This window comes from Arachis hypogaea, chromosome 12 (assembly GCF_003086295.3).
Source record: "Arachis hypogaea cultivar Tifrunner chromosome 12, arahy.Tifrunner.gnm2.J5K5, whole genome shotgun sequence".
Lineage (NCBI taxonomy): Eukaryota > Viridiplantae > Streptophyta > Magnoliopsida > Fabales > Fabaceae > Arachis > Arachis hypogaea.
Genome location: NC_092047.1, coordinates 59,573,302 through 59,587,562, shown reverse-complemented (window position 1 = coordinate 59,587,562; position 14,261 = coordinate 59,573,302). Strand labels below are relative to the sequence as shown.

Sequence of the window (14,261 nt, the reverse complement as noted above, 5' to 3'; positions counted from 1 at the left end):
GAGGCAACACACACACATCAAGAGCAACCACGACGAGCCACTGTTGGAGCCAAGAAGCAAGAGGTTTGACTAATTGGTTTTTCGTTCGCAAAATATTTGTGAATTTGCATCCGAATCTGAGGAGCTGACTGCAATTCTGCACCGTGCGTACGATAACGTCATGGTTGAGATGGAATCATTGAAAGCCAAAAGGAAGGGCACATCTTCTTTATCTCACGAAGACGCCAACTTGGAATCCGTTAACGAGCTTCAAAGCCCTCCAAGGATTCGAACAAGAGGACGTCCAAAAAATAGGCTAGGTTCAAAGTTGGACAAACAGATTGCAAATGCCACAAAGAAGAAGAAAACAAAAGCTTTAAACGAGGTAAAAGTGATGTTCTTTAAATACGTGGTGATTGAGTTTAATTTTCTCATTAATAGTTTAGCTAATATGTGAGTTTCTTATATTCAGTTGAACCTCTTTGACGCTGCATCAGTGGTGCATTCAAATTCCAGCCAATATCAAGCACGTGTTATGAATTATCAGTTCAGGGTACCAGCAGCAGCGGATAACTCTTTGTTTAGGTGTATTTTTGAATTTTCTTGTATTTCACATTTTACATATATATATACATATATATACTTCAGAACCTTATTTTTATGTTATAAAATACTGTTTGTTTTTTTTACAACATTTTATGGGTTTTATGTTATAAAATACAGTTTGCATATGGATGGTATTAAGTGTTTAGGGTTCAGGGTCTTAGGGATAAAGTATCAGGGGTGATAGATTTTTGGGTGTATATTCAACTTTCTTTGGGTGTAAAAAATGGCAGGTTATGGGTGTATATTTTGGTTTGATATTTTCCTTCATATTATAGTACCTGTAATTCATACATTTTAAATACAGCAGACAGAGTTTAATTATTGAAAGAAATTTCACAATAAACTGCATTATAATTGTCAAATATTTACATGTCTTCCATTTGTTACAAACTATATAACATTTACATTAAGTAGTATCAACATCCTGAGAATCTATCTGACAATATGGACTCAATAACAACGAGGATGGCTTGGACAGTCTGATTGCATTACTTCCCCTAATGGCTTCATCTTTGTCTAGATTCATGTCATGAAATAGAATTCGGGAAGCATATTCTACTCTAAAGTGGTCCACCTCGTCCTACAGTAAAAAAGAATATTCTGTTTAATCAACCATGTTAATTGAGTAATGTAATACAGAGTTATTTAGTTTTTAACATATTTACCTGGGTCAAATTGTCCCACTCATACTTCTGCCTCTTAATGTTTGCGAGCTCAAATATCTCAAGCCACCTCAATACGTAGATAGCACAGTCATAGCTGAAAACAGAAAAATAAATTATAAATTACATATAGGAAAGTTTAATTTTCAGAGTGAAAGATTGATACCTTGTCTTTTGGCCCGAGATCTTAAGGTATGGTGCTACAATTTCTCTGTCCATGTCCTTTGATTTCAGAGGTGCCCCCAGCATATACTTTAATTCGTGAAATTACGTATTCCTTAAAACACAAAACAGATCAGTAATACATGAATAATTTCAATAAAAAGATACACCCAAAGGAGTTAATAGTTACACCTTATATTAAATAGAAATACACCCAACTATATATATACAGAACACAACCAACTTACAACAAATTTATTCAGCGCAGTTCTCGCATCGGAAGGAGATTTGTTGTGTAATGGGTCGACTATATAAAATTTCCTCTTTCTTGTATCAGCGATCCATAACCACCAATGATGTGAATGGCAAACATGTGCAAATATCTAAAATATGTTCAGATTGAACACTGTTTTAGTTTATTTGCCATGTAAGTAAAAAATGGTAATAAGTAGTTTTAGAAATGAAAACTTACATAACGATGCGATTTTAATTTTTGAAGGTCCAAGAAGGGTATGAACATTGGGTAGTCTTCCACCCTGAAAGGCTTATCGTTTTTAGGCTGTAAGAATACGCCGTCTGGATGATTTGCAAGGGCCATGTTCTGTAAAAATTGTGAACAACCAAATGAATCTAGAAAATACACCCAAACGAATAAACAATTGAAACCCAATTGGACACAGAAAATACACCCAAATGAATAAAAAGAATACACCCAATATAAGAAAAAGAATACACCCGAAGGTATGAAGAAAATACACCCAAAATTCGTTGAAGCAACCCTTACCACTATATCAGGGGGGAGATAGTATACTTCTTCTTGAAACCTTTGAATATTTTGTTGGTTTATGATGAAGCACATGGCAGTGACAATCTAGAAAAAAAGATGCCGAAATCAATTTTACATCAATCAGGATTGTAGTTAATTTTGGTGATAAAAACATTAAAGTTGTTGTAATATTACCTCAGCTTCTATATGTGATTTAGGCGCGAGTGATGCAAGGTGGAATTTTGACAAAGTGTATATATCTTGGGCTTGGAGTCTGCAGACGTTATCAAACTCATCAGTTAGCCCATCTGCGTAGGTCTTTACTCGTATAGCCCAGTGGTAGCATTTCTGTTTCATGTCAGTAGTATTTAAATTCAGCCTGACAGGAGTTTCAAACTTCTCGAAACTCTCTGCCCCACTCTCCTTTGGAATCGGCAAAAGTTTTTATTTTTTTTGTCACCCCACCACTTGCAATTTTATGTACCAGATCCTCTAACTGTTCCAGCAGTTTTGGGGTTTCTGGAATTTTTGCCCTGTGTTCATCTTGCGTTGACGCTCCCTCCTGCGTTGTTGTTTCTTCTTGGCTGGAATGAGTGAAGCCAAGGCTGAATGATGGCATCGGATCCATTTTAGGAACGTACGATGCTGTCCGTGCCATCATCATCAACGCAACAGCGTCTTTTGGGGCTGGATTACTGCGTGATCATGTATAACATATTATAAGAATAAGAATATACAGATGATAACCAAAACATTGATTTTACTCTAATGAACTTACATTTTAGATGGTGCTGTGGGAAGCGTGGGTGGGCTTTCTTCAAGTTGTTGGGGGGTTCAGGAGTGCTGCATGGGACATAAAATTAATCATGACGTAAAAAAAAAAACTATTCAGGGGCAATATACACCCAAACTGTAACCCAATATACACCTAAACTGTAAGCCAATATACACCCATACATTGATTTTACTCTGATAAACTTACGTTTTAGATGGAGCTGGGGGAAGTGTGGGTGTGCTTTCTTCAAGTTGTTGGGGGGGGGGGGGTTCAGGAGTGCTGCACAGTACATAAAATTAATCATGAGATAAAAAAACTATTTAGGAGCAATATACACCCAAACTGTAAGCCAAAATACACCAAAACTGTAACCCAATATACACCCATACTGTAATAAAATATACACCCAATACTATTTCTTACGTTTTTGTAGGTCCTTCAATTTGTAGCAGAGGGGTTGGTTCATATTCTGTCTCAGGTGTTTCTTGAAATTCTGGCTCAGTGGTTGTTTGGGACACTGGTAGACAAACTTGAATTGGAACTCTAAACAAGAAGAAAAATGAAAGGTTAACAATGGCTTTGAAAATAAAAAGGTTATAAGGTTGAAATATTCTTGAAAAACTCACATTGCAAGACCTTCGGACGGTGTCTCTTCCCTCACAACCATCATATTCGAATCAGCCGACTCACTGGCTGACTCTTCAACCAGACTCAACCTAAAATACACCCAAAGAAAGTCAAAAATACACCCGAACAATTCATAAGAAAGACAGGCTTTGTTTTTTGAGAACTTACATACTTGCAGTTTTTGCTTTTTTTTCCTGCCTGTTTTTCTCGAATAAGACAATAAAGGGCCTTTTTCTAAAAAAAATATATACAGAATTAGAAGTAGAAGGTAATAAAAGAACAAAAGTAACGGTTATTTGAAACAGAAATTACATGCTCTCTGCTGGTCTGTTTACGCTGCTTTGTTCTGTGAGTCCTTGAGAGGAAGGATCATCACTTCCCAAATTTACGTCCGGTATTCTAAACAGATTTCATGTTATTCAAACAAAATATCTTACAATTAAATCATGATAACAAGATTTTATCAAATAAAGCTTCTTACGTTTCAGAGGGGACATAGTGACCTTCCATCGATCGCAGGTCAGCTTCCTTCTCCTTGCGAAACAAGAAACAATTATTAGCAAAGAAAACACCCTAAAATCTGAAATATACACCCCAACAAGACATACCCCTGTGCAGCAGAATTTTCATTGTTTTCCCTTAATAATTCATCTAGATCTTCACTTCCTATTTCATATCTGTCACTACATTCATAAAAGAAGATGTTAACAAAAATAATCTTAATGATTGACGGTAATATAGCTTACAAAGTATTGTACCCATGATAGGATTGATCTTCTTCAGGAGATGAATGCTCAACAACAACCTTTTTCTTTTTAGATTGTGTCCTGGGTGGAAAAAACAATTATGAATCAGAAATAAAAATTAATTTTATCACAAAATATTATCCAAAGAAGTGTTTACTTTTTTGGTGTTCTTTGTGTCTTTTTCTTTTTTTTTTTTTTTTTGCTTTTTCACCGGTGATGATTCCTCGCTTCTATAAGTTAATAAGAGACACTCTTTTAATACATGAAATCTTGATAATAAAGCTAAAAGAAAGGAGTAATAATTTCAGAACATTACTCATCAGTTGATTCGGATTCGGAATCAAAATCCTCTTGACTCTTCTTTCCTTTTTTGGAGTCCATTCTGGAAGGCAAACAATCATTATTTAAAACATACTAAAGATATAAAATATACCCAAATGAATGCACAAGATACACCCAACATAATAAACAAAATACACCCAACTTAATAAACAAAATAAACCCAACTGGATATACAACATACACCCAACTTGATAAACAAAATACATCCAACTTTATAAAGAAAATACACCTAAGTATGGTACTTACTTTTTTCCTTTTTTGCTGGGTTCTTTTCTTGGTGAATCCTCTGAGTCTTCTTGAGTCTCAGACTCAGAGGTAGAACTGTCATTATCAGTTGTTTCTGTCTCCGAAGACGATGTTGAACTTGCCTTCCTTTTTTTTGTTTTTTTTATTTCTTGTTTTTTTTCTTTTTTCTCTATTTTTTTTTTCATTTTTTCTCTTGTTTCCGCCATTTTTACAATCCCCTGAAACATTAGAAATTTTAGTTAGCAACATTCAGGTAAAAAAATACACCCAACATATTATGATCACTTACCATATTTTTCTCTATTTCCGCCCTCATTCTTTCGACCAACTTCTCCTTACTCCAGTTAGCAATCCATGGTTTTGGAGGTCTTTCTGCCCTTTTTTTGTCTTTATTTTTAGAAAGATGAAAGTAAATTATCATCAAGGCAAAGAGGCAGCCATCAATTGCCTTTTTCTTTTTGTCCTTGTAATCAGTTATGCCCTTGATTATAAAACTCAAAACATGCCCTCCCCAGTTTCGCTCTGTTATGGTGTCCATCTCAAAAATTGGGGTCAGGTGCACAGGTGAGATTTTGTTTATTGTCGTTAGTAAAAGGAATGCCATTTGTATATAGAGGATGAAAATCCTCTTGAACATTAGGCGATCCTGTTCGTTACCAACGCCAATATCCATCATCTCATCTGTAAGACTTTTGAGGGTCTTATCCTGGAATCTTCTAAAAATTTCTTTATCATCCTCAGAAAGTTTCTTATAATTGACTTTTTGAGGAAATAGATCTCCTACAAAAAGAAAAATAACATAGTATGAAAATCAGTTCAAATACACCCAAGCATCAATTTAAATACACCCAAGCATCATTTAATATACACCTATATTTTTTAGCGAGTTACCTGATGCGTTGATGCCAAGCGCATCACCTATTGTTTTTGGTGTTATTTTAAAAGAACCGTATCCAGTTTCCAGTCTGTTCTCCCCTAATTTGAAGTTGTTAGCCAACTCCCTTAATAGTTGGTAATGCACCCTTAGTGGCGGGATGTGCATCAAACCACCGAATTCCAAATCCCTCACAATCATTGTTTTCTCCTCACTCATGTTTCTGAATTTCTCATTTAACAGATGTGTTGCGCATTTAAGGTCTTTGGTTTGCTGTAAACAAAAACCAAATTATAGTCAGATATATTTGTATTATATAAAACTGATTTCATCTAAGACAAATATTTGTTCTTACATTTTTTTTGGCTTGGTTTCTCACTGCCATTTTTTCTGAAATGAAAAATACACCCATAGACATCAGTAAGATACACCCATAGATATGAGTCAGTTACACCCATAGATATGAGTTAGATACACCCATAGATATGACTTATATACACCCATATATATCATTCAGATATCACTCAAACGTGCAATAATTTACAAGGTCAAGCAACATTACAAGATCAAGCAATATACACCCATGGACAAGCAAATATAAGAACAGTTGCAACTGCTGACTATTACAATATAACAGTTCAGAAATATACACCCAACAATTTATGCCATATACACCCAACAAATTACTCCATATACACCCACCAAACTACCGAATATACCCCCAAAAATCAGTTACCAGTAGAACTAGAACAACAAGAACAGTGATACCTAGAAGAACTACGAAGAACAGTGTAACATAGAACCAAAAATAACAGTAAAACCTAGAACAAGTAGAACATTATTAACTGTAAAATGAGACGTAGAACAAGAAGAACAGTAAAACGTACAACAATGTAGAAGAACAGTAAAACCTAGTTCTTCGATTTCGAAATGTGGAATGTATACAGGATGACTAAAATAGTAACGTAACGTACCTTCAGTATTATAACTTCGTTTTTTCTGGAGATTCTCGATCGAGAGTTCTATGTTGTGTTGATGGAATTTTCGAATCTTAGCGACGAGTTGTATATCTTCGCTTTCGAATGTTGCTCGAAAATGGAACTGTTGAGTTTTGTTTGAATGGCTTTGAGAAGTGGAAGAGTGCGCCATTAAGGAGCGGTTTACGCGAAGTGCAACCGTTTGGGTAGAGCGCGTGTAAATGACGCTCCATTCAATGTTATTCACTGCGCGTGTGGAAGGATTGTGGGCTGGGGGCTTGTATCACTTGTAAGGCCTTTTTGCTTGTATGTGTAGCAGGCCCGATAATATATTGGTACCCTATATTTTTTCTTAGATATATTAAAACAAAAGTAATAATATATGTAGACTTAAATATATAAGTTACTAATATAAATAACATTAGTAATATAATGATAAAAAAATATACGATGAAGCATTAACAATGTCAAATTCATTAAAGAGTATTGATATTTACTAATATCAGCAAATATCAAATTCGATAATAATAATATTATTATCTAAACTATATTATAATTATAGCACATAAAACAAATAAATAAATAACATAATAACAAAATCATATTATCATTTATTTTATTGTAGAGTTCAGAAACGACTCGTCAAAATGTCATTTAATTATGAAAAATCAGGACGTTATAAAAAAAATTAAAGACTAACTTTTTATTTTGGTTGCTAAATCGGTTGCTAAATTAAAAAATAGCGATTGATTTTAGCGACCTCAAAGAAAAATATTATCAGTCATTAAATTGATTGCTATTAGTGACTATTTTCGTTAATCGTTAAAATCAGTTGGCGAATGAAACTTAACGATGGTGTAGCGACCAACATTTTTTTTTTCTAAAAATTTTATACCAATTACTAAATCAATCGTTATTTCTAGTAATTTTTTGCAAGTCATAAAAGTTTTAAAATATGTAAAAATCATGTGTATAAGCCTTTATTTCCATATCTCAAACAAGTCACAAATGCAATTACATGGAGGTCTGATTGACAGTAATTTACCAAGCATCATGATCATACATAGAAAGTTTAAAGATCCACTTTTGACAAAATAATTAGCACAATTCTAACCCCCGCTAAAAGATATTGCCAAAAAAAAGTTAAAAGACCCACTTATATTCATTTCAATTTGCATACAGTGTAGCACTTCTATATAACCAAAATAGCCCTTCTCTCTTATATTTATTTTAATTTGTATGGAAACACATTCAAAATTAATTAAAAAATAAAAACAAGAGATGAAACACTAGAAGAATCAACCAAAAAAATAAAAATAAGAATAATAATAAATAGCAAACTACATCCATGATCCAGATAAAAATTGAATACATTTTGAATGGTTTCAATGATGAGGGGGTGGTTGATATAATACATTTTAATCGATCATCAAAATTCATAAAATAATGGTATTCATCAAAATTTTAATCTGTTCATCAAAATTTATACAAAATTGAACTCTTTTTTCTTCTTTCACCAGAATTGTACATTTGTACCCGTACTATTTTTTTTTCTTCTTGTAAATCCCTCAGTACTAAATAAAAGGTTAAAACTTTCATCTTATTCATCCATCACAAACATATGCAACAACTGATTTTATAAGCAGAAGACAATACTATATAATACTTTAATCTAAACTTCGGGGATTTTTTTTTCTCTCATTCTTCGATATCATTTTTTGTCGATTTATGATTAGAATAGAATTGAAAGAATTTCGGATATTTTTAAAAAAATTATTGATCCTAAACATTTAGAAAGAGAAGAGAATCAGTATATATATATATCACTCGCTAATCAAAAGATTATGACTCATTAGTGATATTTTTTTATTGTGTAAAATATAAGATATATAGACATAGATCTATGTATACATTAATTAGTATTAAGGAAAATGGCCATCGAATTAAACTTACTTTATGCTACTTTATAGGGAAATCTTACTCATTGAATTAAAAGTGAAATATTAAATCAACCCAAATATATTTCAAAAGGGAATTTCAAATTCTTTATAATCAGAAATTCAAGTTTGAGAAAGAGTATTATATTAATAAACAAATTCGGTAAACATTAAAAGAATAATAATGATACAGAAATTACACATTTAAGACCATTCCCATTTATCCATTCACGTTGAACGAACGAGCATGTAGTGCAACCGAAGTCCTAAACCTTCTCATAGAAAGCTTGCATCATCTGCGGACTGAGCTCGACGACGACGATTCTTCTTCTTTTTCTTCCGATCACCACCGCAAACAATGGAACACTCAACGCCACAAATAACACTAAAGCAAGAGAACAAGCCCTCATCATCACCATCTGTGTGTCTACGTGAATGGTTGTCTTTCTTGGACTTTGTGAAGTGGGTCGAAGTAATGTCTCCACCGTTGTCGTACACTGCCGGTAGGTCCGTCCGCCACCTCTCCACCCTCGGCTTCAACCCCTCAACGCTTTCGTCCAAGCTCCACCCTCCAATTGTAGAAGTGTCCCCCTCCTCCACCGGCTGTCTCGCAACGGCTGCCGCAACCTCAGAGGCTGATGGGCCCAATTCTGAGTCTGTCATCATGGGCCGGCCCAAATCGGATCTGTACGGGGTACCGTATTCCATAGCTGCATTCATTGCTGCATATGCATGCAATGGGGTGGCTCCATGCAATGGAGTGGCTCGGACGCCACCTCTGTTGATATTATTATAAGCCATAGCGGGAGAATTCCAATATTGCGGATTTGGTGATTGATTAACTTCATATCCAGCACCCTTCCTTTGCGGGGTGCCAATGTAGTTATTGTTTATGATGTTTGGTTCAGGCGAACGTTGAAGCTTGCTAGCTTTTTTCACTTTCTCAGATTTACCCTTCCTTGACTTGGGTCTAACATCCGATCCACTCAAAGTAGAGCCACCCTTTTTCTTACTCTTGAGGCTTACCTCAGATGCCGTGACCACGGAACTCGCTTTCCCCTTTTTAACCTTGGTTCGCTTCTCGTGAGCCACGGCTTCCGGCCCAATCATCGAGCTTGTGTCGCTCTTCGTGCGCCGAAGCTCGGGCTTGGGTTTCGTAGGGTCTTGTTGAAGGTTGAGCTGATCAATGTCCATGTCATCATGGTGGTATCCAACGGCTGTGGGGTTGTAGAGAGGCATGCTCCTCATTGTGCTATCAAGAACCGCCACACCAACGTTTAATATTCCTTTGGGGCGACCCGAGGGTCGATGAACTTGCAGCCCTACAAACTGCATACCCGCATTTTTGTGGGTGTTATGGTACGGACGAGTGGTGGTGGGAGGTGGCATATGTTCAGCTGCTAGCACGTGGGCGGTGCCTACGTGAATATCTTTAAACCAATGTATAGCGTAGATGTCTATCGTTATTACAGCCTCTTCGTCATACAAGAAATCTTCGTCGACGCGAAAGACAAATTTGTCATTCCATGTTGGATTAACCCCACCATGGGAATCCACCCTAGTGGAAAGTTTGCGGTCGGGGTCAATCCATGCCACTGCGTAGCTTCGCATGGATCGGCCCACCAGGGCTAGGTCTTGCGCGGATATGACATTGAGTTCTAGAAGCTGGTAAGATGGCAAAATGTTAGACATGTAATGTCGAGATTGCAATATGAGAGAATTGAGATGATTTGTATTAAATGTTTTGAGCCTTTAAAAGAGGTTTTTCTATTGCTTTAACCTTGAAGATGATGAAAGGATATGAAGGTGAGGTTCTTGTTGGGTTTTTTTATTTACAGGTTTTGTTATAACATGAAGGCGAATGAGCTGAGAATGGGAGGGGAAATTGAAGAGGTTTCAAGGCTTAATTTGGAGCCATCAATTTCGGTGATGAAACAACAAATTCTGTTATTGTGATTTCTCTATATTAAGAGTTGTTGTTTTGGCAAAGCTAGCTTGCAAGACTAACCTTGTTAGAATCTCGCAATATTTTGCAAGATTAACCTTGAGCAATTCCGACATATATAGTAAATGTTCACTAGTTACAACTATGGAATCACTAATTAATTCCATAATTAGATCGCAAAGCAGGTGGGGAACGGGGACAGTTTTTTATTTTGTTTTCGTTTACACTAATTTGTTGCTGACGTTGAGGGATATATACTTATAATAACACATTAAACATTTAACAAACATGGTTTGGATGTGAAAACTACATTTTAAACGGTTTTTTTTTTTTTGTTGTTGTTAGGGATATATGATATATAGCTGAACCAAAAAAGCCTGATGTATAGCTATATGCTATATTAAGTATAATTTATATAAAATAAGACATATATATGTATGAATAGAGATATCTATATACATACCATATACATTTAAGAAACTTAACCAAAATGGAATTCTCTCGGGCTTTGTTTGCATCAGATGAAGGAAGTAGGGAAGAAGGGCGGGAGAAGAAAGTAAATTGCGTGGAAGTTTAATTTCTATAGGTAAATTTCTATCGGTGGATTTTGTAACATCCTATCACACAAAATTTTATGCTATAATTATAAATAAAAGGTAATGAGATAACAACACTTAAAAAGAGTAATACATATATAATACTTAAAGAATAATACTAAGAATAATACATACATAATATTTTGTTAAATTCTGACCAGCATGTAACCAGCAAAGAAAAGTAAGTCATTGGATGAAATCTCACACCAATTTCACACCATTAAAACCATCATTGATGACTATTTGATGGCTACAAATCACAAAAGTTGCTGGTCCCCTAGCATTCTTGTAATATTATAACTAAGCAGGGATGGATCTAAAAATTTTGATAGTGGGGCAATATATATATAACAACAACAACAACAAAGCATTATCCTACTAGGTGGGGTTGCCTACATAAATCAAACGACGCTATTGAGCTCTGTCATGTATCATGTCTACAGAGAGACCGTTTACATGTAGGTCTCGTTTGACCATCTCATGGATGGTCTTCTTAGGTCTTCTCTTCTGCCTTTCACCATTTGTCCATCTTCCATCTCATCCATCCTCCTGACTAGGTGTTCTGTCGGTCTTCTTCTCACATGTTAAAATTACCTGAGACACGATTCTACCATCTTTTCTACGATGGGTGCTACTCCAACTCTCTCCCTTATATCTTCGTTCCTTATTTTATCCAATTGCGTATGACCACTCATCCATCTCAATATCTTCATCTCTGCCACACTCAGCTTATGTTCGTGCTCCCTTTTGGCCGCCCAACACTCCGTACCATAAAGTATAGCCGATCTTATAGCAGTGCGATAGAATTTACCTCTAAGTTTTAAAGGCACTTTTTTGTCGCATATAAAACCAGATGCACTCCGCCATTTTGACTAATCTACTTGGATCCTATGATTTACATCCTATTCAATCTCTCCATTATCCTATATGATGCACCCAAAATACTTAAAATTTTTAACTTTTCATTGGATGTTTTCTCCAATCTTCACCTCTATATTAGGGTTTTTCCTTTTCAGACCAAACTTACATTCCATATATTCCGTTTTGCTACGGCTTATGCACAGACTATACACTTCTAGAGCTTCTCTCCATAAGTCCAACTTCTTATTTAGTTCTTCCATTGACTCTCCCATAAGGACGATATTATCGGCAAAAAGCATGCACCATGACACAGGCACTTGGATGTGCTCTGTGAGTACTTCCAAGACTAATGTAAAATGGTATGGACCTAAGGATGATCCTTGGTGTAATCCTATACCAATAGGAAATTCCTCTGTCACATCATCACCTTGGGTCTTCACAATAGTTGTGGCCCCATTATACATGTATTTAATTGCACGAATATATGTGATCCTTACTTTCCTCTTTTCTAAAACCTTCCATAAGACCTCCCTTGACACTTTATCGTACGCTTTTTTTCAAATTAATAAACACCATATATAGATCCCTTTTATTACTACAATACCTCTATATCATCCTTCTTAATAGGTATATCAATTCAGTGGTGGATCTGCTTGGTATAAATCTAAATTGGTTCTCTGTCACTTGTGTCTCTTTTCTCAACCTCTATTCTATCACCCTTTTTCCCATAACTTTATTGTATGGCTCATGAGCTTGATCTCTCTATAGTTTTCGCAACTTTGTATATCCCTCTTATTCTTGTAGATAGGTACCAAGGTGCTCTTTCTCCACTCATCAGGCATCTTCTTTGACCTTAAAATCTCATTAAAAATCTTGGTTAACCAGTTGATACCTTTTCCGCCAAGGCCCTTCCAAACCACAATCGGGATATTATCATCTCCTACAGCCCTACCATTTTTCATCTGCTTTAGAGCCTCTTTTACCTCGAAGTCTCAAATCCTTCGATAGTAGTCAAAGTTTTGATCTTCTTCCCTTGTGCATAACCGACCAAGGCTCGGAAGAGTCTTATGTCCTTCATTAAATAACTCGTAGAAGTAGCTCTTCCACCTTTCATTAATCCTCTCCTCTTGCGACAGCACCTCTCCATCCTTATTCTTTATGCACTTAACTTGATCCAAATCTCTCATTCTTCTTTCACGGCTCTTTGCGATTCTATATATACCTTTTTCTCCTTCTTTCGTGCCCAAAGACTGGTAGAGATCAGACCCTCATATGCTCTTCTTCTTGCTTCACTTACAGCCATTTTTGTCTCTTTCTTTGCCATCTTATATTTTTCCCAATTATCTGCATTGTGCCATAAAGACCACTCTTTAAAGAACTCACTTTTTATCTTTATCCTTTCTTGTATACTCGCAGTCCACCACCAGGACTCCTTGTCTCTTAGTCCTATTCCTTTAGATTTTATTCCCATCCCACTTTGCCTCTTCTCCTACCCGTCTTAGGAAGCTTCTTTGTTCCTCACCTTTCATCCGCCACCACCTCGTTCTTGGATTCTTCGTATGGTATCTCTTCCTCAACTTTTGCTCAACGCGAAAATCCATGACGAGCATCCTATGTTGTGTTGTCAAACTCTTTTCCGGGATAATTTTACTATTAATGCAAAATTTTTGGTCGACTATCCTCAACAAGAAGAAGTCGATTTGAGAGCTAGTGCGTGAAATTAGAACTCGCACAACTAAACCGGCAAGTGCACCGGGTCGTCCAAGTAATACCTCAGGTGAGTGATGGTCGATCCCACGAGGATTGTTGGATTGAGCAATCAGTGGTTATTCTGCAGATCTTAGTCAGGCGAATTGAAAAATAGTTGTTGTTTATTGTAAGCACATAAACAGAACAATAACAAAAAGATGTAGAAATAATGATAGGAAATCAGTTAAGGTCTCGGAGATGCTTGTTCTTCCAGATTAATACTTCTTACTGACAACCTTAACAATGAGTGATTCATTTAATGGCAAGGTTGTAAGTGATTAAGCCAGTGCTAGTAGTCATTAATCTCCTTTGATCCAAACCAAATGCCAGGACCAGTGGTCATTCAATCTGGACGAGGGTGAAGCTCACGCAATTCAATCTCTGGTGATCCTACTCAAAACGCCACAGACA

General features: G+C 35.9%; 1 protein-coding gene across 1 annotated transcript; it reads right to left on the bottom strand.

The window, feature by feature from the left end:
• Positions 1–8,765: 8,765 nt before the first annotated feature.
• On the bottom strand, positions 8,766–10,651 carry LOC112727415 (uncharacterized). The gene has a single exon (XM_025777156.3). The coding sequence runs from the start codon at positions 10,389–10,391 to the stop codon at positions 8,976–8,978; it is 1,416 nt and encodes a 471-aa protein (XP_025632941.1). The 5' UTR covers positions 10,392–10,651; the 3' UTR covers positions 8,766–8,975.
• Between the last annotated feature and the right edge of the window lie 3,610 nt (positions 10,652–14,261).

What these genes read in the sequence shown, in the direction of transcription:
- LOC112727415 (XM_025777156.3), bottom strand. Translation starts at nt 10,391, where the DNA reads ATGTCTAACATTTTGCCATCTTACCAGCTTCTAGAACTCAATGTCATA.